Below are 26523 nucleotides of genomic sequence, written 5' to 3' on the forward strand. Positions count from 1 at the left end.
TGGATCACCGGGATGGGCACGGAGCTCCGGGCTGGACAAGGGACACCAGGATGGGAATGGAGCACCGGGATGTGATCTCCAGGCTGGGCACGGAGCTCCGGGATCGGCTCACCGGGAGGGGCAGGCTGGGCATGGATAACCGGGATGGGCAAAATAACAGAGATCGGATCACCGGGATGGGCACGGAGCTCCGGGATGGGCACGGAGCACTGGGATCACCGATGGCGATTTTGATGCACCCGCTGTGCCCTGGCTGGTGCCCACCGGGCCCCTCTGTGGGGACCCTATGGATCCACCCAGCACCCCATGGATAGATCCCATGGATAAACCCCATGGATATATCCCCAAAACCCCACAGATACACCCCACGGATTCACCCCCAAAACCCCACAGTTCCACCCCATGGATAAATCCCCAAAACCCCACAGTTCCACCTCACGGATTCACCCCCAAAACCCCACAGTTCACCCCCCACACTCTCCAGGTCCCTGCCCGGCACGGAGCTCTCATCCCTGTGACACATTCGGGTCACACCAAGAGCCTTTATTGGGAGGGGGTCCAGAGCAGCGCCCCTCGCCCCCCGGACCCCCCGGAGCCCCCGGAGCCCCCCCGGTCAGCGCCCGGCCGCGGGGGCAGATTTGTCGAAGAGCCCCGCGATGTCCAGCATGGCCTGGCGGATGTTGCGGCTGAAACGCTGCGAGTCCTGCGGGAGGAACCTCTCAGAGCCGGGCCGGACCCCAAAATGGGACTCAGACCCCCCCAGAGCGGGATCCGAACCCCAAAATGGGACCCAGACCCCCCCGAGTGGGACCTGAACACCCAAAATGGGACCCAGACCCCCCCTGAACGGGATCCGGACCCCAAAATGGGACCCAGACCCCCCCTGAACGGGATCCGGACCCCAAAATGGGACCCAGACCCCTCCGAGTGGGACCTGAACACCCAAATTGGGACTCAGACCCCCCCAGAGAGGGATCCGCACCCCAAAATGGAAAGGGGGAGGCAGCATGCAGCAGGATCAAGATCAGGGTCAGTTGCTGCTCCAGACCCCCAGTTGACCCCACAGGTGACCCCACAGGTGACTCCACAGGTGACGCCCCAGCCCCGCCCCCAGCCCGGGGAGCCCCCCGAGCCCCCTGCTCACCGTCTCGGAGCTGGAGAACTTGCTGGACACGTGGAAGGTGATGAGGTTCTCCCCGGCGATGATGTAGGACACTCCGTAACCATCGTCTGCCACCTGCGGGACGGGCAGGTGAGGTGCCATGGGGCACCTGGGGACACACCTGGGGACACACCTGGCACCCACCTGCGGCACCCGCCTGGGGCACCCGCGTGGGGCTGGGGGCTCCCGGTGTGGGGTGTGCCATACCCCAGAGCCACGGGGGGATGCGGTGCAGACCCCCCCGATCCCCCCTAGCCCTCCCGGTGCCCCCCGAGCCCCCCCGCTGCCCACCCGGTGCCCCCCTAGCCACCCCGCTGCCCCCCGGTACCCTCCCGGTGCCCTCCCGGTGCTCACGGGGCCGAAGCCGCCGCCGCTGGAGACGTGGTCGGGGAATTTGTCGAAGTCGAACATCTTGAGCTGCTGCTGCGGGGTCTGGCTGGTGGAGAGGCGCCAGGGCTCCGACAGCACCTGTGGGGCGAATCGCGGCACCCCATGGCACCCCATGGCACCCCATGGCACCCCATGGCACACCGCTGCGCCCCATGGCACCCCATGGCACCCCATGGCGCCCCACTGCGCCCCACTGCGCCCCATGACATTCCATGGCACACCGCTGCGCCCCATGGCACCCCATGGCACCCCATGGCACCCCACGGCACCCCATGGCACCTCACTGCGCCCCATGGCACCCCGCTGCTCCCCATAGTGCCCCAGTGCCACGGGCGGTGACAGCCCAGGCTGGGTGGTGGCTCCACCTCGTGCCCCCTGTGCTCTCCCCCCGTGCCCGTCCTGGCATCCCACGGTCCCCTCCGTGCCCCAGACTGTCCCTGCCCTGTCGCCTCTGTCCCCCAGGCTGTTCCCCCCCTTCCCGTGTCCCCTCTGTCCCTCCGCCTGTCCCCTTCCTGTCCCGTGTCCCCCTCGTGTCCCCTCTGTCCCCCAGCCTGTCCCCCTCGTGCCCCTGTCTGCCGCTCCCCCCGTGCCATCCCGTTGTCCCCTCACCTGTCACCTCCGTGTCCCGTGGCCTCCCCCGGCCCCGCGTGCTGCTCCCCCCGTGTCCCTGTCCCGTGTCCCTGCCCCTGTCCTCCGTGTCCCCTTGTTCCTGTCCCGTGTCCCATGTCCCCGTATCCTCCCTGTCCCGCGTCCCCTTGTTCCTGTCCCGTGTCCCATGTCCCCGTCCCGTGTCCCGTGTCCCCATGTCCCCCGTGTCCTTTCTGTCCCTGTCCCCTGTCCCTGCCCCGTGTCCGTGTCCCTGTCCCGGTGTCGCGCTGACCCTGGCCAGGAAGGGGCTCTGCACGCCCAGGTATCGCGACACCACGTAGAGGCAGAAGAGGTGGCGATCGATGCCCGCGCCGGTCATGGCGAGCCGATAGAGCTGCTGGTGCTTCTCGGCCGCAGCCTTGAACAGCCGCTGCCGCTCCGAGCGCTGCGGGAACGAGGGGGTTAACCTCAAACTGAACCCCAAACTGCATCCTAAACAGACATCCCAAACCTGCACCCCGATCCACACCCCAAACCTGCACCTTGAACAGCTGCTGACCCCAAACCTGCACCTTGAACAGCTGCTGTGCTCCGAGCACTGGGGGGATGAGGTGTGAACCCCAAACTGCACCCCAAACTGCACCCTGATCCACACCCCAAACCTGAATCTAAAACTGAACCCCAAACCTGCACCTTGAACAGCCACTGCCACTCTGAGCGCTGGAGAAGGGGTCAGGGGGGTGAACCCCTAACCGACACCCCAAACTGCACCCCAATCAGGCACCCAGCACCCCATGAGTGGTGGGGACACCCACGAAGGACGGGAACCTCCACGAGGGACAGGAACATCCACAGGGATGGGGACACCATGAACAATGGGGAATCCCATGAAGGACGAGCATTTCCAAGAGGGATGAGGATCTCCACAAGGGATGGGGACCCCACAAACTATGGGAACCCCCCAAAGGATGGGATTTCTGGGGTGCTGTGCCCGGGACAGCCGTTCCCCGTTCCCGAGGTCGGGTCCCACTCACGCTGCGCCGCGGGTCGGCCATGCTGCGCACGAAGGCCGTGGCCTCGGCCGTGCAGGAGCGCACGGTCTCGGTGCGACCCTCGCGGAACAGCCGCGTCATGGACGCCTCGTAGGTCAGGCAGAAGGAGCCCTTGTCCTGCGGGAGGGACGGCATGGGGTGAGGGGATGGGATGGTGGGATGGGGATGATGGGATGGGATGATGGGATGGGATGGGATGATGGGATGATGGGATGGGATGACAGGATGGGATGGGGATGATGGGATGAGGAGGATGGGATGGGATGGGATGGGATGATGGGATGGCTCCAGCTCCATCCCGGTCCCTGGTGGTCACATCCCACCTTGTCCTGGCCCTGGTGCCACACTGGTCCCTGTAGCCATCCCATATTCATCCTGGTGCTTGCGCATTCCTTCCCTATCCCATCCCATCTCATCTCCATACCTGTATCCCATCCCCATTCCCGTCCCTGTATCCCATCCTCACCCCATCCCATCTCTGTATGCCATCCTCATCCCACCCCATCTCCATCCCATCTTCATCCCATCCCATTCTACTCCACCCTACTCCAACCCATCCCATCCCAATATCCCAATCCCATCCCATCCCAATATCCCAATCCCATTCCCACCCCATTCCCGCCCCGTTCCCATGGGGTTCCCACCCGGAAGTGCGCGAGCTGCAGGGCGATCTGGATGAAGGCGTCAGGGCTGGTGCGGCAGCGCTTGATGAGCCCTTTGCCGAACGCCGTGAACGGGAAGCAGCAGAAATCCACATCCTCGGCCAGCGCCCGCGCCACCCGCAGGGACGCCTCGATGGCCGCCACGCCCTGGGGACATGGCATGGCATCTGTACCTGTGCCCACCTGTACCTGTGCCCACCTGTACCTGTGCCCGTGCCACCCGCAGGGACGCCTCGATGGCCGCCATGCCCTGGGGACACCGCATGGCATGGCATCTGTACCCACACCTGTACCTGTGCCCAGGCCACCCGCAGGGACGCCTCGATGGCCGCCACGCCCTGGGGACATGGCATGGCATGGCATGGCACTCTCACCTGTGCCTGTGCCACCCTCAGGGACGCCTCGATGGCCGCCATGCCCCGGGGACATGGCACAGCATGGCATCTCTACCTGTACCCTCACCTGTACCTGTGCCCACATTCCCACCCGTGCCACCCGCAGGGACGCCTCGATGGCTGTGACACCCCAGGGACACTGCATGGCATGGCACCTGTACCTGTGCCCACACCTGTGCCTCTGCCCACACCTGTACCTGTATCTGTGCCACCTGCAAGGACACCTCCATGGCCACCACACCCTGGGGACATGGCATGGCATGGCACTTGTGCCTGTGCCCACCTGTACCTGTGCCTGTGCCACCCGCAAGGACACCTCGATGGCTGTCACACCCTGGGGACACGGCATGGCATGCCATGGCACTCTCACCTGTGCCACCCCTCTCCCTGTGCCACCCGCAAGGACACCTCCATGGCCACCACACCCTGGGGACACGGCATGGCACTCTCACCTGTGCCACCCCTGTCCCCGTGCCACCCCCGGCCCGTCCCTGTGTCACCCACCTCGGGCGGGATGTCCCACTGCAGGCGCTGGGGGGGGCCCAGCTGCCGGTTGGGGTCTCCCTTGCAGTGTCCCCCCTCTGTGTAGCCCAGCTGGAACTTGTCCGTGGCCAGCATGAACTGGGGGGACAGGGGACATTGGGGGGACAGGGGACATTGGGGGGACAGGGGACATTGGGGGGACAGGGACATTGGGGGGGACAGGGGACATTGGGGGGGACAGGGGACATTGGGGGGACAGGGACATTGGGGGGGACAGGGACATTGGGGGACAACCCTTGGCACCCCAAACCCCCAATTCCATGAGCTCCCCAGACCCCAAATCCCCAGATCCCCCCAATTCCATGACCCCTCAACCCCTGGGTCCCCAAATTCCTTAGCCCCCCCAGACCCCACAATGCTGCAGCCCCCAAACCCCAATTCCATGACCCTCACAACCCCAAATTCCCAAGACCCCCAACCTCCTAATTCTGAATCCCCCAGACCCCCAATTCCATGAACCCCTGCCCCATCGGGGTGTCCCCAGAGGGTGTCCCCATCCAACAGGGTGTCCCCATCCCATCGGGGTGTCCCCATCAGGGTGCCCCCTGCCCCATCGGGGTGTCCCCATCGGGTTGTCCCCATCCCACAGGGTGTCCCCATCCCATCGGGGTGTCCCCACAGGGTGTCCCCAGCCCGGTACCTCCCAGAGGTGTCCGATGATTGGCGCGTCAGCCCACGAGTGCTCGGCGTTGGCGCCGATCTTGCCGTTCTTGTAGACCACCAGCGTGAAGGACTTGTCGAACCAGCTGGGGGGCGGCAGGGCGGTTTGGGGGGTTTTGGGGGTGATTTGGGGGCACTGGGGGGTGAGGGCAATGGGGGGATTTGGGGATTTGGCAGGGGAAGGTGGGGGTGCTAGGGGGGAAGGTGGGGCGTTTGGGGAGTCTGGGACTTTCAGACGGGGGTGCTGAGTGCGCTGGGGGGAGGTTCAGGGATTCTAGGGGGTTTTTGGGGTCCCGAGGGATTTCGGGGTGCCCACCAGTCATAGCAGCAGCTGAGCAGCAGAGATTGGGCTGGGTGGAGTTTTGGAGTCTGTGGGTGCTGGGGAGATGTTCAGGGATTCCAAGGGATTTTTGGGAGTCTGTGGGTGCTGAGGGGAGTTTTTGGGGTCCGGAGGGATTTCAGGGTGCCCACCAGTCACAGCAGCGGCCGTGCAGCAGCAATTGGATTGGGTGTGTGTTTGGGAGTCTGCGGGTGCTGTGGGGAGGTTTTGGGGTCCCGGGGTGTTTTTGGGGTTATGGGGAGGTTTTGGGGTCCCGAGGGATTTCGGGGTGCCCACCGGTCGTAGCAGCGGCCGTGCAGCAGGGATTTGGCGTAGGCGTCCATGCAGCCGGGCCGCTCGGGCTCCTGGCCGTGCTCCTCCTCGTCCAGCGCCATGAAGAACGCCGCGCGCTCGATGGCGTCCAGGGCCACCTTGTTGGGGCCTCGGCTGAAGAACTGCGCCCGAGCCTCGGCCCAGGGCACCCTGAGCACCCCGGTTAGCGTGGGGACACCCTGAGCCACCCACGGGACACCCTGAGCCCACCCTCGGGACACCCTGGGACACCCTGAGCACCCTGGCCAGCGTGGGAACACCCTGAGCCACCCACGGTGTGTGTCCTGTGTCCCTGGGGTTGTTCCGGTGGGGACAGGGATGGGGATGGGATGGGGACAGCGATGGGGACAGCGATGGGGACAGGACACCCTGATGACCCGATGTTCCCAATGCTGCCAGTGTTCTCAGGTGCCCCATGAGCTGGCTGTGCCCAGCATTCCCAGTATTCCCAGTATTCCCAGTATTCCCAGTGTTCCTGGAGTTCCCGGTATTCCCAGTGTTCCCAGCATGTCCAGCATCCCCAGTATTCCCATTATTCCCAGTGTTCCCGAAGTTCCCAGCTGCCCAGTACTTCCAGTATGCCCAGCGTCCCCAGCATGCCTGCTGCTCCATTATTCCAAGGTGCCCAGTGTCTCCAGTAACCCCGTTATCCCAATTGTCCCCATTGTCCCCATTATTCTCATTGTTCCCATTATTCCCTGTGTTCCCAGAGTTCCCATTTGCCCGTTATCCCCATTATTCCCATTATCCCCATTATTCCCATTATCCCCATTGTTCCCATTATCCCCATTATTCCCAGTGTTTCCAGAGTTCCCAGATGCCCGTTATCCCCATTATTCCCATTGCTCCCACTATCTCCATTGTCCCCGTTGTTCCCTGTGTTCCCAGAGTTCCCATTTGCCCGTTATCCCCATTATTCCCATTATTCCCATTGTTCCCATTATCCCAGTTGTTCCCATTATTCCCAGTGTTTCCAGAGTTCCCAGATGGCCGTTATCCCCATTATTCCCAGTGTTCCCATTATCCCAATTGTTCCCATTATCCCCATTATTCCCTGTGTTCCCATTTGCCCGTTATCCCCACTATCCCCACTATCCCCATTATCCCATCATTCCCGTCATTCCCGGTATTCCCATTTATCCCCGCTGTCCCCGCTGTCCCCACACCTGTCCCCGGCAGTGAGCGCCGCCAGCCTCTCCTCTCCGGGCTGCGGCGGCGAAGGATCATCCAGGATCCTCTGGAATTGCATCTCCAGGTCGGCCGGCGGGAGGAGTTGCCCCCCGTAGTAGAGCCACACCTTGTAGTAGCGACCCTTGTGGTACACAGCCAGGTGTTTGCTGTCCGCCAGGTGCAGCAGCGTGTCTGGGGGGTCACAGCTGGTCACAGGGGTTGGGGACACTCGGGGTGACCGCCCGGAGCGGTGTCATCTCCCCCCCGCCCCGTACCGGTTTCTTTTCCCGGGATGCGGGTGGTGTTGAACATCCGCTCCGACTGGTAGGAGCACATGGGGACAATGCCCAGGGCCATCATCTGGGGGGACAGGGCAGGGGGAGTTTGTGTCGCCATGTCACCCCCCTGCCGGCCCCGTGGTGACATCCCCTGGCTCTGTTCCGCTGAGCTCTCCCTGCTCCGCCCCAAATCCATGGGGGACACCACGGGACCGCCAGGAGCCCCCAACCCCAAGGGATCCCCTAAACCCATGGGAACCTCAGCCCCCTCAGCTCCGCGGGACACCCAGGAGCCCCCAACTCCAAAAGACCCCCCAAACTCATGGGAACCCCCGGACCCCTCAATTCCATGGGACCCTCTGGACGCCCCAGCCCTAAGGGATCCCCCAAAACCATGGGACTCCCCAACCCCCTCAGCCCCACGCGACCCTCTGGATTCCCCAACCCCAAGGGAACCCCCAAGTTCCCCAGACCCCCAGGATCCCCCAAACCCCCCAGTCCTATGGGACCTCCCAGGCCCCCCAGCCCCCTCAGCCCCGTGGGACCCTCTGGACCCCCCAAACCCATGGGACCCACCAAGTTCCCCAGTCCCCTGGGATCCCCCAAACCCCCCAGCCCCATGGGACCCCCTCAGCCCCACAGGGACCCCACAGCCCTATGCCCCATGGGACCCCCAGATCCCCCCCAGCCCCCCGGGACCCCCCGATCCCCCCAGCCCCCCGGGACCCCGTCCCCCTCACCGGGGGGATCTCTCCCCGGTCCAGCCGCCGCCGGTAGAGCAGCATGGAGTGCACCGCGTTGGCTGCCCGCGCCGCCTGGATGGGCGTGGGGGTCACGTACAGGAAATCCTGGCGACAAGGGACACGGCGCGGGTCGCGGGTGACGCCGGGGGGTCACCGGGGGGTCTCGGGGTCCCACAGCCCCCCACCGCCCCCTTACCATGGCGTAGTAGTTGCTGTTGACCATGATGGGGCTGCGGCCGCGCAGGTAAACGTACTCCTCCCACCAGTCACTGACCTGCGGGGACAGGGGACAAGGACGGGGACAGGGACGGGGGACAGGGACGGGCAATAAGGGACAGGGAATAGGGGACGGGGACAGGGACAGGGAACAGGGACGGGGACAGGGACAAGGACGGGCAGGGACAGGAATGAAAACAAGGAACAGCACAGGAGATTGGGAGAGGGGACAGGGAGAAGGACAGGGGACAGGGACGGGGACAGGGATGGGCACAGGGTTAGGGATGGGGCCAGGAAACAGGGGACAGAAACAGGGGACAGCGACAGCCCTGCCCTTACTGCTCCAGCCAAAATCCTAACCCCTCCCCACGCCCAGGGGGACACCAGCTCCAAGGTCACCGTGCCACCACCCCAAAGACCGCAGGGTGTCCCCACTGTCCCCGGCTGTCCCCCCACTCACGTAGTTAGTTGTCCACCAGGACTTGAGGCGCAGGTAGCGCTGCAGCCGCGGCGCTGTCTTCTCCTGGAACTCCTTGGCCAGCGCAGCCATCTCCGAGTACTTGGCATCGTCCAGCAGCGGCCGCACCGACTCCAGGTACTGCGGGCAGGGACAGGGGTGACCCTCTGGCACTGGCACTGTCACACCACGGAGTGACCCCCTGTCATTGTCACACCACGGGGTGACCCTCTGGCACTGTCACTGTCACACCACGGGGTGACCCTCCTGTCACTGTCACACCATAGGGTGATCCCACTGTCACTGTCACACCACGGAGTGACCCCCGGCACTGTCACACCACGGGGTGACCCCCACTGTCACTGTCACACCTCGGGGTGACCCCCAGCACCGTCACACCATCGGGTGATCCACACTGTCACTGTCACACCATGGGGTGATCCCCTCTGTCACTGTCACACCACGGAGTGACCCCCTGTCACTGTCACCCCCCAGCTCCGGGGATGCCATACCCGGGTGACAGTGGCTTTCACGGGCGGCACGGGGAGCTTGGGCAGGGAGCTCTGGAAGCTGTAGAGGAGAGGCTTGCGGATGGACATGACCTTCATCACCGCCTGGGGAGGAGGAGGAGGAGGAAGGATGGGGTGAGGATCCATGGCTCCCACAGCTCCCACAGCACCCACAGCACCCATGGCTCCCAAAGAACTCTGAGCACCCATGGCTCCCAAAGCTCCCACAGCTCCAACATCTCCCATTGATTCTGCTGCTCCAACTGCTCCCAGAGTTCCCACAGCTCCAACATCTCCAAAGGTTCCCATGGTTCCCACAGCCTCAACATCTCCAAAGGTTCCCATGGTTCCCACTACTTCAACATCTCCCACAGCTCCCGTGGTTCCACATCTCCAAAGGTTCCTGTGGTTCCCTCAGCAGCCACAGCTCCAAAGGTTCCCATGGCACTTACAGCTCCAACACTACCCATGACTTCCGTGGAACCCATGGCTCCCAGAGCACCCAAAATTCCCACAGCTCCCATGGCTCCCACAGCTCCAACAGCACCCACAACTTCTATGGCACCCAAAATTCCCATAACTCCCACAGCACCTATGGCTCCCACGGCACACAAAATTCCCACATCTCCCATGGCTCCCACAGCTCCCACTGCATCTACAGCTCCTGTGGCTCCCACAACTCCAACAGTTCCCAAAACTCCCAGACCTCCCATGGTTCCCAGAGCTCCCAAAGCACCCATAGCTCCTACATGTCAAATGGCTTCCACATCTCCCATGGCTCCCACGGCTCCCACTGCACCTACAGCTCCTGTGGCTCCCACGTCTCCAACAGTTCCCAAAACTCCCAGACCTCCCATGGTTCCCAGAGCTCCCAAAGCACCCATAGCTCCTACATGTCAAATGGCTTCCACATCTCCCATGGTTCCCACAGCTCCCATATCTCCTACATTTCTCAAGGCTCCCACAAAGCTCCAACTGCTCCCACATCTCCTACATTTCTCAAGGCTCCCACAGCTCCAAAGGCTCCCACAGCTCCCATGGCACCTAAATCTCCTGCAGCTCCCACATCTCCTACATTTCTCAAGGCTCCCACAGCTCCAGCAACTCCCATAGTTCCCAAAGCACCAACAGCTCCCACGAGACCCACAGTTCCCACATCTCCCAAAGCTCCCACAGCGCCCAAATTTCCCACAGCTCCCACAGTTCCAATGGTACCCATGGCTTCCACAGCTCCCAAAGCTCATCCAGCTCCCAAAGCTCCCACAGCTCCAAAGGCTCCCCCAGCTCCCAATGCACCTAAAGCTCCCAATGCACCTAAAGCTCCCAATGCACCTAAAGCTCCCCCATGTCCCATCGCTCCAATGACTCCCACAGCTCCCATGGATTTAAAGCACCCAAAGCTCCAAGAGCTCCCAAGGGTCTCACAGCTTTCATGGTTTTTAAAGAACCCACAGCTCCCAAAGCTCCAGTGACTGCAGCAGCATCCATGGTTCCAATGGCTCCAAGAGCTCCCACACGTCCCACGGCTCCAATGACTCCCACAGCTTCCATGGTTTTTAAAGCACCCAAGGCTCCAAGAGCTCCCAAGGTCCCACATCTCCCAAAGCTCTAACAGCTCCCAAGGGTCCCACAGCTCCCATGGATTTAAAGCACCAGCAGCTCCCAAAGCTCCAGTGGCTGCCACAGCATCCATGGTTCCAGTGGCTCCAATTGCTCCCACAGCTTCCATGGCTTTTAAAGCACCCATGGCTCCAAGAGCTCCCATGGCACCTAAAGCACCCACAGCTCCCGTGGCTCCTACGTTTCTCAAGGCTCTCACAGCTCCAAAGGCTCCCAAAGCTCCCATAGCTCCAAAGGCTCCCACAACTCCCGTGGCACCTAAAGCTCACACAACTCCCATGGCTCTCACAGCCCCCACATCTCCCTGCCACCCTCCCGGTGTCCCCGCGGTGTCACTCACCACCCAGAGGCGCGTGCTGCGGCTCATGTGTCCGTGCGGCTCGAACATCCAGCCGTGGTAGGAGAGCAGCAGCCGCAGGACTCTCCGGAAGAGCAGCACGGCGGCCAGCCACGCCCCCGTGGAGAACACCACCGTGCTGACCACCGCCCGGGCCTGGGGGGGCAGCGCCTCGCTGGGGACACGCGGGGGACGTGAGGGACGGGACCTCCGGAGGTGGCACCGCGCGGGGCTGTGCCCGTGGGTTGGCACCCCCGGAGATGTCCCCAAACGGGGCCACGCCCGTGGGATGGGGCTGTGTAGGGCGGGATCCCCCGGGGATGTCGCAGGTCACCGCGGCCATACTGGGGGTCAGGTCCCTCCAGGGGACAGCCCAGGTGGGATTGTCCCCATGGCAGGAGGTGACAACTGGCCCATCCCCATTCTGTGGGGCCAGTGGCCCACAGTGTCCTGTGGGGATTGTCCCCACCTCGGCAGGTGACAAGTGACCCATCCACATTCTATAGCTGTGCCCATGGGTGTCCACGGATTGTCCCCACGGCAGGAGGTGACAGCTGTCCCACCCCATTCTGTGGCTGTGCCCATGGACTGTCCCCATGCAGCAGGTGGCCGCTGTCCCCGCGCTGTCCCCGCGCTGTCCCCGCGCTGTCCCCAAGCTCACCCGCGCGGCAGGCAGTGCTGGATGCGCTCGATGAGCCCCAGCGAAGGATCCACCTGGCAGTAGCAGGAGCCAGCCGTGGCCATCACCACCACCATCCAGCTGCTGGGCGACGCGGGGTACACCCCGGTCAGAAAGCTGTTCTGTAGGGACAGCGCGGTCAGCAGGCGACGCCGGGGCGGCGGGGGAGGCGACAGAGGGGACAGAGCCCACCTTGGCGCGGACCAAGCGCTTTTTCCACGAGTGCACGGCGGCCAGGTAGAGCTGGCGCACAGCCTCGCGGCTCAGGTGGAAGTCCAAGCCCTCGGGGGTGACAGTGAACTGGAAGGCCACCGCCTGGTGAGCTTCCGCCATGCTGGCGACCTGCTGGTGGCACCTGCGGGGACAGCGGGGCGATGGGCGAGGGGACGGCCACCCCTGGAAAGAGGTGCCTGCGACGGGCAGGTGACTCTGGGCCGGTGGGTTCCCTCCCTCGGTGTCCCCCGGTGTCACCAGGGGGCGGTGGCAGCCCGGCGGTGGCCCGCGGGAGCCCCCCAGCCCTGTCACAGGGGTGTCACCGCGCTGTCACAGCGGCGTCACGCGGCGCTGGCCCGGTGCCCACTGAGGGAAGGGTCAGCGCTGTCACCGCCGCCAGCGCCCACAGGGGACATCGGGGAGGACACCCCGGCAGCTGCCCCCGCACGTGGCACACGCTGTCCCCATGTCCCCTGCGGGAATGCGGGAGCCGCGGCACGGACACGGCGGGAGTGCCACCAAGTCACTGTGTCACCGCGGGGGTCCCTGGAGTGCCACAGTCACTGTGTCACCGCTGGCCCTGGTGGCACAGCAGGGCACTGAACGACATCCCGCAGCCCTGCAGGGCGCTGTGGCACTGCCACCGCCAGGCTGCACCGCCCCGTGCTGTGCCACTGTCCCGTGTCACACACCTCGGCGTGGCACTATGGCACTGCACAGCCTGGCATGGCACAGTGTGGCCACGGCGCTGCCCAGCGTGCCAGTGTCCGTCCGGTCCTGGCACTGCCCATCCCATCCTGGCCTGGCAGTGCCCAGCATGGCACTGTCCATCCCATCCTGGCATTGCCCAGCATGGCACTGCCCATCCTGTCTCATCCTGGCACTGCCCGTCCCATCCTGATATTGCCCATTCTAGCACTGGCCATCCCGTCCTGTCCTGGCACTGCCCATCCTGTCCTGGCACTGCCCATCCTGTCCTGGCACTGCCCACCCAGTCCTGGCCTGGCACTGCCCATCCTAGGTTGGCACTGCCCAGCCTGGCACTGCCCATCCTGTCCTGGTCTGGCATTGCCCACCCCGGCACTGCCCAGCATGGCACTGTCCATCCCATCCTGTCCTGGCACTGCCCAGCCTGGCACTGCCTATCCTGTCCTGGCACTGTCCATCCTGTCTCATCCCGTCCCTGCCCACCCCATCCCATCTGTGCCCATCCCGTCCCGCCAGTCGCGTCCCCCCCGTGTCCCTCCCGCGGGTGGCACTCAGACACTCCCCCTCCCGCTGTCCCTCCCGCTGTCCCTCCCGGTGTCCCCCCCGCCGCGCCCAAGGTCACCTCGGGCCGCAGCCGAGACCCCGCGGGACCGCGACAGGACCCCCGAGGGGCGCGGGGTGACTCCCCACGGACACGCGCGGCACTTGTCACCGGCAGCGGCGCGGCGCGGCGGGGAGGGACAGGAGGCTCCCGCTGCCCGGGCTGTCCCCGCGCTGTCCCCGCGCTGTCCCCGCGGGTGTCCCCGGGCTGTCCCGCTCCCCACGGGGGTTCGGTACCTGCGTGGGGCGGTGGCTCGGCGGGACGGAGCTGCTGCGGCCCCGAGCCGCCAGCCGGTAACCGGACACCGCCGGGGGAGGGCAGGGCGGCCGCTCCGCCCCCGGGGGGACCGCGACACCGGGGGGGACAGCGACACTCCGGGACGGGGCAGCGACACACCGGGATGGGGCAGCGACAAAACGGGATGGGGACAGCGACACACCGAGACAGGGACAGCGACACCGAGACGGAGACCGCGACACACCGGGACGGGGCAGCGACACACCGGGATGGGGACACAGAGCTCGGGGGAGAGCGACACACCGGGATGGGGACAGCGACACACCGGGACAGGGACCGCGACACACCGGGGGGAACAGCGACATCGGGGGGGACACAGAGCTCAGCCAGGACTCGTATCCCGGGATTTGCAGTGACATCCCGGGGACAGCGACATCCCGGGGAGATTAGAGCTCGGGAGGACAGCGACACACCGGCATGGGGACAGCGACATCCCGCGGGGACACAGAGCCAGCGGCGGGACTTATATCCCGGGAAAAGCGGCGTCCCGGGACAGGATGGGAACCGCGGGGTGACAAGGAGCGACACACCGGGTCAGGGACAGCGACATTCCCGGAGAGAGACAAAGACATCCCGCGCGGGAGCGGCGAGCCCGGAGTGACATCCCGGGACAAGGAGGGACATCCCGGGACAAGGAGGGACATCCCGGGACACGGAGTGACATCCCGGGACAAGGAGGGACATCCCGGACAGGGAGTGACATCGCCGGGGATGGAGGAACGGCGACATCCCGGGACAAGGAGGGACATCCCAGGACAAGGAGGAACGGCGACATCCCGGGAGAAGGAGTGTCCTCCCAGGGGACATCGGCAAGCCGGGGGAGAGTGGCATCGTCGGGACAGGGACAGTGACATCCTCGGGGGGAGCCACACCCGGGGACAGTGACACACAGCCCGGGACAGGGACACACATCGCGGGGGACAGTGACATAACCCGGGACAGGGACAGGAATCTCGGGACAGTGACATCCCGGGGACAGTGACACATCCCCGGACAGGGCGGGGCAGTGCCCGCTGTCCCTGTGCCCTGCTTGTCCCCTGGTCATTCTCTGGCTGTCACCTGCCCGTCCCCTGCCCGGTGTCCCCATTGTCACCTCCCCGATGTCCCCACTGTCACCTGCCTGTCTCCTGCTCGGTGTCCCCGTCGTCCCCTGCCCGGTGTCCCCACTGTCACCTGCTCAGTGTCCCCACTGTCCCCTACCCAGTGTGTCCATTGCCACCTCCCCGATGTCCCCACTGTCCCCTGTCCACGCCCTGAGGTGGCACCGGAGGGTCTCCATCACCCCAGACCCCAAAGAGCCACCGCTGTCACCCTCCCTGTCACCCGACGTGTCCCTTGTCCCTCCCGATGGCGACTGGGGGCTGGAAAAGGGCGAGGTGGGATTTGGGGAGGGGAAGTTGGGTTGGGATTTGGGGAGGGGGAAGGAGGAGACAGAGATTTGGGGGGCGGGAATTTGAGGGGTTGGGATTTGGGATTGGGGTTCTGGGGGTGGGATTTAGGGAGGGGAATTCCAGGGAACGGGATTTGGGGAAGGAGAATTAGAGGGGTTGGGATTTGGGGTCGGGATTTGGGAAGGGGAATTCCAGGGAGTGAGATTTGGGGTTGGGGATTTGGGGAGGGGAATTTGAGGTGTTGGGATTTGGGGTTGAATTTGGGAAGGGGAATTCGAGGGGTTAAGATTTGGGGTTGGGATTTGGGAAGGACAATTCCGAGGGTCGGGATTTGGGGAGGGGAACTCGAGGGGTTAGGATTTGGGGTTGGGATTGGGGTCGGGATTTGGGGAGGGGAATTCCAGGGACTGAGATTTGGGGTCGGGATTTGAGGGTGGGATTTGGGATGGGAAATTTGAGGGGCTGGGATTTGGGGTTGAATTTGGGAAGGGGAACCTGAGGGGTTAGGATTTGGGGTCAGTGTTTGGGGTCAGGACTGGGGCAGCAGGCCTCTCTCTCGGCCCACTGTGGGTTTATTGGTCAGTTTTACATTCTGCCGTCGGAATTGGGAAACCCCTGAGACCCCCTGAGACCCCCTGAGACCCCCTGAGACCCCAAACCCTCCGGGGGGACAATGAGGTACCAACAGGACTCCCCAGGACTCCCCCAGACCCCAAATCCCCCCAAAACCACCCCAAACCCCCCTTACTGGCCAGGGGTGGCGATTTGGGATCCCAGGAGCCCCAAAACCCCAAATCCCACCTTTCCCGTGGGGTTTTCCTTCCCGGGGGGTCAAACCCACCTCAGCTGTAGGATCTTGGGGTGCAGGGGGGGCTCAGCACCCCAAAAACCTTCCAACCCCCCAAAACCGTTACCAACCACCCCAAAAACTGTTACAAACCCCCAAACCGCCCTAACCACCCAAAAACCCTCCTGATCCCCCAAAATCCGTCCTGATCCACCCCAAAAACCATCATAATCCCCCCAAAAACCATCCTGATCTCCCCAAAAACCCTCCTGATCCCCCAAAAACCATCCTGATCCCCCAAAACCCTCCTGATCCCCCAAAATCCATCCTGATCCCTCAAAAACCACCCTAATCCCCCCAAAAACCGTCCTGATCCCCCAAAAACCGTCCTGATCCCCCAAAAACCGTGTTGATCCCCCAAAAACCGTCCTGATCCCCCCCAAAAACACTTCAGCCCCTCCTGGGGGGTTCAGGGGGCTCTGTGGGGTCTGTGGGGTCAGAATTTTGGGGTTTCCCCTCAGGAACATCGAGCTTTGTGCTGGAAATAGGCCTGGAGACGACTCTGGGCGTAATCCTAAAGGAATGGGGAAAAAGGGTCAGGAGACCCCAAAACCCGCCGGGAAAAGGGGGTCAGGGGGTGCTGGAGACCCCAAACCCCCCTGGGGACACGGGGGGACAGAGGGGACCCCAAATGTCACCAGGTAGCCAAACTGGATGGTGGAGATCTTGGCCTGGACGATGGACCAGAGACCCCAGAAGAAGTGAGAGGCCAGGGCGAAGCTGGGGGGAGAGGGGGTGAGACCCCAAAAACAGCCTCGTGAGACCCCAAAAACAGCCTCGTGAGACTCCAAAAATAGCCCTGGGAGAGCCAAAAACATCCCCTGTGTGACCCCAAAATTCCCTCTGAGACCCCAAAACCAGCCCCTGTGAGACCCCAAAATTCCCCCTGTGAGGCCCTAAAAATAGCCCTGGGAGACACCTAAAAATATCCCCTGTGAGATCCCAAAACCACCCCCAGTTAGACCCCAAAATTCCCCCTGTGAGACCCTAAAAATAAACCTGGGAGATCCTAAAAACATTCCCTGTGAGATCCTAAAAACAGCCTTGTGAGACCCCAAAAAATAGCCCTGGGAGAGCCTAAAAACATTCCCTGTGAAACCCCAAACATAGCCCTGTGAGACCCCAAAATTCCCTCTGTGTGACCCCAAAACCTCCCCTGTGAGACCCTAAAAATAGCCCTGGGAGATCCCAGAAACATCCCCTGTGAGGTTCCTAAAAAAGCCACCTGGGAGATCCCAAAAGTGTCCCACAGCCCCCAAAAGAGGCCCAGAAGGGGCACAGAGACCCCAAAAGCATCCCAGAGACACCAAAAGTGTCCCAAAGCCCCCAAAACACCCCAAACCCCCCAAAAAGTGACTGCAAACTCCCTAAAAGCGCCCCAAAGTCCCCAAAAGCACCCCAAACCCCCCAAAAACACCACAAGCTCCCTAAAACCACCCCAAAACCCCCAAAAAGTGGCCCCAAAACCCCCAAAACCACCCCAACTCCCCAAAAGCGCCCCAAACTCCCCAAAAGTGCCCCAAATCCCCCAAAAAGCACCCCAAACCCCCAAAAAGCACCCCAAACCCCAAAAACATCCCAACCCCCAAAAGCCCCCTAAACCCCCAATAAAGCACCCTAAACCCCCAAAAGCCCCAAACCCCAAAACCACCCCAAACCCCCAAAATTCCCCCAAACCCCCAAAAGTGCCCCCAAACCCCAATAAAGCACCCCAAACCCCCAAAAATCCCCAAACCCCCAAAAATCCCCCCAAAGCCCCAAATTTGGGGTGTCCCCTCACCGGTCGATCTCCTGCAGCATCTCCTCCTCGATCCTCTCCTGCTCCCGGTGAGCTCCGAGCCCCCCGAGCCCCCCGAGCCCGCCGCCCTCCGACAGGTAGTGCCGGATGAAGTGCAGCTGGGAAAACCCCAAAAACATCGGGATTTGGGGTCGGGAACAGCCCGGAACCCCCCCGGAGAGACCCCAAAACCAACCTGCTGCTGGCGGCTGGGGTAGTGCTCGGGGCGAGCCTGGAAATAGGGCCAGGAGTCATGGGTGTAGCTGTAAACCCACTCGCAGAAGTGGTTCCCCAGGTCAAAACCCCTAAAAAATGGGAGAAAATCTTATAGGGAATGGGTGTAGCTGTAAACCCACTCACAGAAATGGTTCCCAAGGTCAAAACCCCTAAAAATTATGGGGGAAGGTCAGGAGAGATCCCAAATCCCACAGGAATGGGTGTAGCTGTAAACCCACTCGCAGAAGTGGTTCCCAAGGTCAAAACCCCTAAAAAATGGGAGAAAATCCCATCAGGAATAGATGTAGCTGTAAACTCATTCACAGAAATGGTTCCCAAGGTCAAAACCCCTAAAAAATTATGGGGGAAGGTTAGGAGAGATCCCAAAGAGAACCCTAAATACCACCAGGAGTCGTGGGTGTAATTGTAAACCCACTGGCAGAAGTGGTTCCCCAGGTCAAAACCCCTAAAAAATTATGGGGGAAGGTCAGGAGAGACCCCAAATCCCACAGGAATTAGTGTAGATGTAAACCTATTCACAGAAATGGTTTCCAAGGTCAAAACCCCTAAAAAATGGGAGAAAATCCCATTAGGAATAGGTGTATTTGTAAACCCACTGGCAGAAATGGTTCCCAAGGTCAAAAACCCTAAAAGTGATGGGGAAATGTCAGGAGAAACACCAAACCCCAATGGGAATGGGGAGAGAAACACCAAATCCCATTGGGAATGGGTGTAGCTGTAAACCCACTCACAGAAATGGTTCCCCAGGTCAAAACCCCTAAAAATTATGGGGAAAGTTAGTGAAATCCCAGAAGGGAACCCCAAATCCCATAGGGAATGGGTGCAGATGTAAACCTATTCACAGAAATGGTTCACCAGGGCAAAACCCCTAAAAAGTTATGGGGAAAGGTTAGGAGAGATCCCAAATCCCATTGGGAAGGGGGAGAGAAACCCCAAATCCCATGGGGAGTGAGTACAGCTGTAAACCCACTGGCAGAAATGGTTTCCCAGGTCAAAACCCCTAAAAAACAGGAGAAAACAGGAGAGACCCCACAGGGAACCCTAAATCCCACTGGGATCACAGAGTAATGGCCCCAAATCCCACTGGGAGCAGGGAGTGAGGACCCCAAATCCCAGTGGGATCATGGAGTATGAGGGGCAGGAAAGACCCCAAACACCCCAGGGACCCTAAACCCCCCAGTGACCCCAAACCCCCCAGGGAACCCAAAACCCCCCAGTGACCCCAAACCCCCCAGAACCATGGAATCGCAACTGGGAGAACCTAAATCCCACAAACCCCACAGTCTGTGAGGACAAAGCCCCCAAATCCCAATGGGATCAGGGAGTGTGAGGGGCAGGAAGGACCCCAAATCCCCCAAACCCCCCAAACCCCTGAAATCCCCAAACCCCCCAAACCCCCCAAATCCCCCAAAATGCCCCAAATTCCCCCAAAATCCCCCAAACCCCAAGCGCACCGGTAGTTGTAGCTGCTGTACTCGAAGTCGATCAGCATGAGGCGATCCGAGGAACCTTCGCGCCCAGCCAGGAGCAGGATGTTCCCTGGGATTTGGGATTGGGGTTTGGGATTGGGGATTTGGGATAGGGGGATTGGGGGTGTTGGGGGATTTGGGATTGGGGAATTGGTATTGGGGATTTGGGATAGGGGAGTCTGGGATTTGGAATTGGGGATCAGGGATTTGGGATCGGGGTTTGGGATTTGGGGGATTTGGGATCAGGGATTTGGAAATCTGTGATTTGGGACTGGGGGATTTGGGATTGGGGATCAGGGAATTCAGGATTTGGGATTGGGGATTTGGGATCAGGGGGACTGGGGAATCTGGGATTTGGGATTGGGGGATTTGGGATACGGGATTTGGGATTGGGGGATTTCGGATCGGGGGATTTGGGGAATCTGGGATTTCGGATCAGGGATTTAGGATTTGGGATTGGGGAATCTGCGATTTGGGATTGGGAATTTGGGAATCCTGGACTGGGGGATCAGGGGGGGATTTGGAAATCTGGGATTTAGGATTGGGGATTTGGGGAATCCAGGATTTGGGATTGGGGAATTGGGATTTGGGATCGGGGAATCTGGGATTTGGGACTGGGGATTTGAGATTGGGGATTTGGGACTGGGGAATCCGGGATTTGCGATTGAGAAATCCAGGATTTGGGATCGAGGATTTGGGATTTGGGATAGGGGAATCCAGGATTTGGGATTGGGGAATCTGGGATTTGGGATTGGGAAAACTGGGATTTGGGATCGGGGATTTGGGACTGGGGGTTTGGGATAGGGAATCGGGGATTTGGGATTGGGGAATTTGGGATTTGGGGGATTGGGATCAGGAAATCTGGGATTTGGGATTTAGGATTTGGGATTGGGGAATCTGGGATTTGGGATTTAGGATTTGGGATTGGGGAATCTGGGATTTGGGATTTAGGATTTGGGATTGGGGAATCTGGGATTTGGGATTGGAGTTTTGGGATTTGGATATTGGGAATTCGGGACTGGGGGGATTGGGGGATCTGGGATTTGGAAATCTGGGATTTGGGATTGGGGGATAAGGGATTGGGGATCTGGAATTTGGGATTTGGGATCGTACATTTGGGATTGGGGAATCCGGGATTTGGGATCGGGGCTTTGGGATTTGGGATTGTGGGATCCGGGATTGTGGGATCAGGGAATCCAGGATTTGGGATCTGGGGGATTGGGGGATTTGGGGTCAGGGGGATTTGGGGTCAGGGGGTCACTCACCCTCCTGGACGTCGTTGTGGCAGAAAACCACCGGGGATGGCGTGGCCTCCAGGAGGTCCCTGAGGGACACAGGGGTCAGGGGTGGGGACAGCGGGGACAGCGGGGACAGGGATATGGGATATGGGGACACAGGGATATAGGGACACAGGGATTTAGGGCCACCCCAAGGCCATGGGGACACCAGGGAATTGGGGATACAGGAAATATGAGGACACAGGGGACACCAGGACATGTGGGACCCAGACATGGGGGACACCAGGGACACAGGGGACACAGGAATATGGGGATACAAGGACAGGGGGTATACCCTAGGGACATTATTGGGGACACCAGGGATATTGGGGACACCAGGGACACCCCAAGGACACGGGGGACATAGCAATACAGGGACACCAGGACAGGGCCACTGGGGATGTGAGGGACACAGGGGACATCCAGAGCCACGGGGACATGGGGACACAGGGGACACCAGGGACACAGGGGACATCCAGAGCCAAGGGGACACCAGGGACATGGGGGACATCCAGAGCCATGGGGACACCAGGGACATCCAGAGCCAAGGGGACACCAAGGACATCCAGAGGACATCGAGAGCCAAGGGGACACCAGGGACACGGATGACACCACGGCCACCCCACACCCACAGGAACCTGCGACAATCCCACCCTGGGGACCTCCCGAGGCCGGGAGGGGACAGCAGGGACACCGCGGGGAGGGGACAGCGCGGGGAGGGGACAGCCCGGGGAGGGGACAGTGGGGAGGTGACAGCGCGGGGAGGGGACAGCGCGGGGAGGGGACAGCGCGGGGAGGGGACAGCCACCTGAGGCTCCTCATCTCCTGCTCCAGGTTGTAACCCCGGAGTTGCTCCAGCTGCTCCAGCTGTGTCTGCTCGGGGAACGTCAGCTCTGCGATCTGCTTCAGGTACCTGGGGACAGCGTGGGACATGGGGACAGCGTGGGGACAGCGTGGGGACAGCGTGGGGACAGCGTGGGGACAGCGTGGGGACAGCGTGGGGACATGGGGACAGCGTGGGGACATGGGGACAGCGTGGGGACATGGGGACAGAGTGGGGACAGCGTGGGGACAGCGGGGGGACATGGGGACAGCATGGGGACAGCATGGGGACAGCATGGGGACATGAGGACATGGGGACAGCGTGGGGACAGCGTGGGGACAGCGTGGGGACAGCGTGGGGACATCCCAAAATGCCCCTGTCCTGCCCTGGCCACCCCAAGGCCACCAAGGGTTCCTCAGTGTCCCATGGGATCTGCTGGCAGTGACCAGGAAACCTCCAGGGTTCTGGACCCAGTGGGATTTGGGATCCCAGGAAATTCCCTACACCCCATGGGATTTCAGGGCCCCCACTCCCACCCCAATAGGATTTTCCCTACTCCCTGCCCCTATAGGGATCCCCAGTAGGATTCCCCCTCACCCCATTCCCTGTTCCCAATGGGATTTTGGGGCCCCATTCCCAATGGGATTTAGGATCCCCCTCACCCCTCCATGTTCCCAATAGGATTTCAGGACCCCCACTTCCTGTTCCCAATGGGATTTAGGATCCCTCTCACCCCATTCCCTGTTCCCGGTGGGATTTAGGATCTCCATTCCCTGTTCCCACTGGGATTTAGGATCCCCCATTTCCTGTTCCCAATGGGATTTCAGGACCCCCATTCTCTGTTCCCAATGGGATTTAGGATCCCCCTCACCCCCCCATGTTCCCAATGGGATTTAGGATCCCCCTCACCCCATTCCCAGCAGGATTTAGCATCCGCTCACCCCTCCATGGCCCCAACGGGATTTAGGATCTCCATTCCCCATTCCCAATGGGATTTAGGATCCCCCACTCCCTGTTCCCAATGGGATTTAGGATCTCCATTCCCCATTCCCAATGGGATTTAGGATCCCCTCACCCCATTCTCTGTTCCCAATGGGATTTAGGATCCCCACTCCCCATTCCCAACGTTATTTAGGACCCGCTCACCCCTCCATGGCCCCAATGGGATTTAGGATCCCCTTCACCCCATTCCCTGTTCCAAATGGGATTTAGGATCCCCCATTCCCTGTTCCCAACATTATTTAGGACCCGCTCACCCCTCCATGTTCCCAATGGGATTTAGGATCCCCCTCACCCCCCCATGTTCCCAATGGGATTTAGGATCCCCACTCCCCATTCCCAACGTTATTTAGGACCCGCTCACCCCTCCATGGTCCCAACGGGATTTAGGATCCCCACTCCCCGTTCCCAACGTTATTTAGGACCCGCTCACCCCTCCATGGTCCCGAAGAGCCACTTGGGCTCCTTGTTGAAGGGCATCACCATGCCGTGGAAGCGCGACATCTTGACGGCGATCTCCCCGGACACGGCGGGGTCCCGCAGCTCCTCGGTGCGCAGCCGCCGGCTCTGCGGGGTCAGCGCGGTTGGGGACGGCCCGGGGGGGTTTGTGGGGTCGGGGATCCCCGATCCTACCGGGATGTACTGCTCCAGGCGGCCCTGGGGGAACACCCCGAAGAGGCGCGGCCCCAGAGAGCGCTCGGCCAGCACGGCGAACATGACGCTCTGCAGCACCAGCGAGTCCACGCCCTGCAACGGGAGCCCCAAAAATGGGAGCCCGAAATGGGAGCTCAAAACGGGATCCTAAAAATGGGAGCCCGAAATGGAACCCCAAAATGGGAGCCCGAAATGGGACCTCAAAATGGGATCCTAAAAATGGGAGCCCCAAATGGAACCCCAAAATGGGATCCTGAACGTGGGACCCCAAAAATGAGACGCCAACATAAAACCCCAAAAAGGGATCCTAAAAATGGGAGCCCGAAAATGGAACCCCAAAAATGGGAGCCTGAACGTGGAACCCCAAAACGGGATCCTAAAAATGGGAGCCCCAAATGGAACCCCAAAAACGAGACCCCCAACATGGAACCCGAAAATGGAACCCCAAAAACGAGACCCCTGATGTGGAACCCCAAAAACGAGACCCCCCAATATGGAACCCTGAAATGGGATCCTAAAAACGGGAGCCCAAAATGGGTCCCCAAAATGGGATCCCAAAAATGGAACCCCAAAATGGGACCCCAAAATGGGACCCCAAAATGGGATCCCAAACATGGGATGCCAAAAATGGGACCCCAAAAACGAGACCCCCAACATGGAACCCTGAAATGGGACCCCAAAAATGGGACCCCAAAAAATGGCATCCCCCGGATTGGGAACAGCCCTGGAAGAGACCCCCAACATGGAACCCCAAAGTGCAATCCCAAAAATGGGACCCCAAAACTGGGAGCCCAACCTGGCACCCCAAACCCAGCACCTGCAGCCCCAAGATCCCCCATTACAGGGGTTCCCATGGGGTTTGGGGTGTTTTAGGGTATTAGGGTCCCTCACCTGCAGGATGGCCCCACAGACACCCCAAACCCAGCACCCCCAGCCCCAGGATCCCTCATCCCATAGGTTTCCCATGGGGTTTGGGATGTTTTAGGATGTTTTGGGATGTTTTAGGGTATTTAGGGTATTAGGGTCCTTCACCTGCAGGATGGCCCCATAGACACCCCAAACCCAGCACCCCCAGCCCCAAGATCTCCCATCCCATAGGGTTTTAGGGTATTTAGGGTCCCTCACCTGCAGGATGGCCCCATAGACACCCCAAACCCAGCCCTGATATCTCCCTGATCCCATAGGGTATTTAGGGTATTTGGGGTATTTCGGTCCCTCACCTGCAGGATGGCCCCATAGACACCCCAAACCCAGCCCCCAGATCTCCCATCCCATGGGGTTTTAGGGTATTTAGGGTATTTGGGGTATTTCGGTCCCTCACCTGCAGGATGGCCCCATAGACACCCCAAACCCAGCCCCAAGATCTCCCATCCCATAAGGTTTTAGGGTATTTGGGGTATTTCGGTCCCTCACCTGCAGGATGGCCCCATAGACGCGCAGCAGCACCTGCCGCGGCTCGTCCCCCACGCTCAGGATGTGCTCGGGCAGCGCGCACTTGTACAGCAGGTTACTGAGCCCCCCGCTGCCGGGCGCGGGTCAGCCACACCGGGGACACAGGGGACACCGCGTGACATCAGGGGACACCGGGGTGGCACCGGGAAAAGGGACTTCCCGCTCGGGAGGTACTCGGCACGGTTCGCAGGGATCCCCGAGCCCCCCGCGGTGGGTTTTGGGGTCAGGGACACCGGGGGACACAGGGGGACACCGGGGTGGCACAGGGGACACCGGGGCGACTTCAGGTGGCACCGGGAAAAGGGACTTCCCCCTCGGGAGGTACTCGGCACGATGCGCAGGGATCACCGAGCCCCCCGCGGTGGGTTTGGGGTCAGGGGACACCGGGGGACACCGGGATGGCATCGAGAAGCGAGGGGACACGGGGGGACACGGGGGGACACGGGGGGACACGGGGGGACACGGAGGGACACGGGGGGACACGGGGGGACACGGGGGGACAGGGAAACCCCCGCTCGGGATGTCCCGGCGCGCCTGGCAGGAGATGGGGACAGCGGGGGACAATGGGGAGGGGACCGGGAGAGGGACTGGGGACACTGGGAGAGGGACTGGGGACTGTGCGGGGACAACTGGGGACCCTGGGAGAGGGACTGGGGACACTGGGAGAGGGACAGGGACACTGGTGCGGGGGACAGCTAGGGGCAGCTGGGGACACCGAGGGACAGCGGAGCGGGGTGGGGACACTGGGAGGGGCACTGGGACAGAGGTTGGGACAGGGACATTGGTCCGGAGGGCACCTGGGGACAGCGGGGCACTGGGACAGAGGTCTGGGGCGTACCGGGAGGGACACGGAGAGTGACACTGGTGACGGAGTGGGACACTGGTCCGGGGGGCAGCTGGAGACACTGGGAGGGGCACTGGGAGTGACACTGGTGACTGGGGCAGCTGGGGACACTGGGGGACTGGGACACCGCTCTGGGGGGCAGCGGGGCCACTGGGAGGGACACGGAGAGTGACACGGAGAGTGACACTGGTGACAGACTGGGACACTGGTCCGGGGGGCAGCTGGGGACACTGGGAGGGGCACTGGGCTATGGGTGACAGGAGCCGCTGGGGACAGCGGGGCACTGGGACACCGCTCTGGGGGGCACAGGGAGGGACACGGGCGGTGACAGCGGTGACACACCGGGACACTGCTCCGGGGGGCACCAGGAGGGGCAGGGGCAGTGACACGGGCGGTGACAGCGGTGACACACCGGGACACTGCTCCGGGGGGCACCAGGAGGGGCAGGGGCAGTGACACGGGCGGTGACAGCGGTGACACACCGGGACACTGCTCCGGGGGACAACTGGGGCCACCGGGAGGGGGCAGAACCCCAGGACGAGACCACCGCCCAGGGGCCGCGGGGGGGCCGCGTCTCCCCGGTGGTTCCGCTTCCTACCTGATCGGCCAGATCTCGAACTCCTCCGGGCTGATGAGCTTCCAGGAGCCGGCCAGGAACTCGCGGCACCAGGCGTAGGCCTGCAGGTGGGTGGCGGCGGGGACATCCCCGTCCCCGCTGCCGCCGCCGCGGCCCCCCGCCGCCGCCATGGTCCCACCCCGTCCCGCTGGGCCGAGGCGGGCGGCGGCAGTGCTGAGGGGGGAGCGGCGGGAACAGCCCGCTG

At 61.9% G+C, this 26523-nt stretch overlaps 2 protein-coding genes and 1 long non-coding RNA gene across 6 annotated transcripts; all 3 read right to left on the reverse strand.

Annotated features, from left to right (window-relative positions):
• Positions 1–522: 522 nt before the first annotated feature.
• On the reverse strand, positions 523–16235 carry CPT1B (carnitine palmitoyltransferase 1B). Of its 3 annotated transcripts, none has more exons than XM_085081001.1 (19): positions 16165–16235; positions 12306–12468; positions 12096–12235; positions 11438–11609; positions 9481–9582; positions 8972–9109; positions 8492–8569; positions 8293–8400; positions 7550–7634; positions 7271–7466; positions 6069–6254; positions 5433–5538; positions 4754–4870; positions 3837–4001; positions 3175–3309; positions 2433–2585; positions 1517–1630; positions 1145–1237; positions 523–703 (listed from the first exon to the last, which is right to left on the reverse strand). In XM_085081001.1, the coding sequence occupies exons 2-19, from the start codon at positions 12444–12446 to the stop codon at positions 614–616; spliced, it is 2319 nt and encodes a 772-aa protein (XP_084937127.1). In that variant the 5' UTR covers positions 12447–12468; positions 16165–16235; the 3' UTR covers positions 523–613. The 3 variants fall into 3 exon arrangements, with proteins under 3 accessions (XP_084937127.1, XP_084937135.1, XP_084937118.1); XM_085081009.1 differs by lacking the exon at positions 16165–16235 and adding an exon at positions 13872–14011; XM_085080992.1 differs by lacking the exon at positions 16165–16235 and adding an exon at positions 13657–13848.
• Positions 4077–4750, reverse strand: LOC146443003 (uncharacterized). Of its 2 annotated transcripts, XR_014856266.1 has the most exons (4): positions 4658–4750; positions 4533–4565; positions 4229–4422; positions 4077–4147 (listed from the first exon to the last, which is right to left on the reverse strand). It is a non-coding gene; the product is annotated as an uncharacterized LOC146443003 (long non-coding RNA). The 2 variants fall into 2 exon arrangements; XR_014856267.1 differs by lacking the exon at positions 4658–4750 and having other exon boundaries at positions 4229–4404; positions 4517–4607.
• Positions 15833–26523, reverse strand: CHKB (choline kinase beta). The gene is made up of 12 exons (XM_085081022.1): positions 26301–26523; positions 24820–24928; positions 23386–23499; positions 23186–23319; positions 21739–21843; positions 20919–20977; positions 19639–19723; positions 18144–18252; positions 17951–18066; positions 16809–16890; positions 16476–16684; positions 15833–16415 (listed from the first exon to the last, which is right to left on the reverse strand). The coding sequence occupies exons 1-11, from the start codon at positions 26447–26449 to the stop codon at positions 16628–16630; spliced, it is 1119 nt and encodes a 372-aa protein (XP_084937148.1). The 5' UTR covers positions 26450–26523; the 3' UTR covers positions 15833–16415; positions 16476–16627.

Source organism: Lichenostomus cassidix, chromosome 1Aa (assembly GCF_008360975.1).
Source record: "Lichenostomus cassidix isolate B80296 chromosome 1Aa, HeHo_3.0, whole genome shotgun sequence".
Taxonomy (NCBI): domain Eukaryota; kingdom Metazoa; phylum Chordata; class Aves; order Passeriformes; family Meliphagidae; genus Lichenostomus; species Lichenostomus cassidix.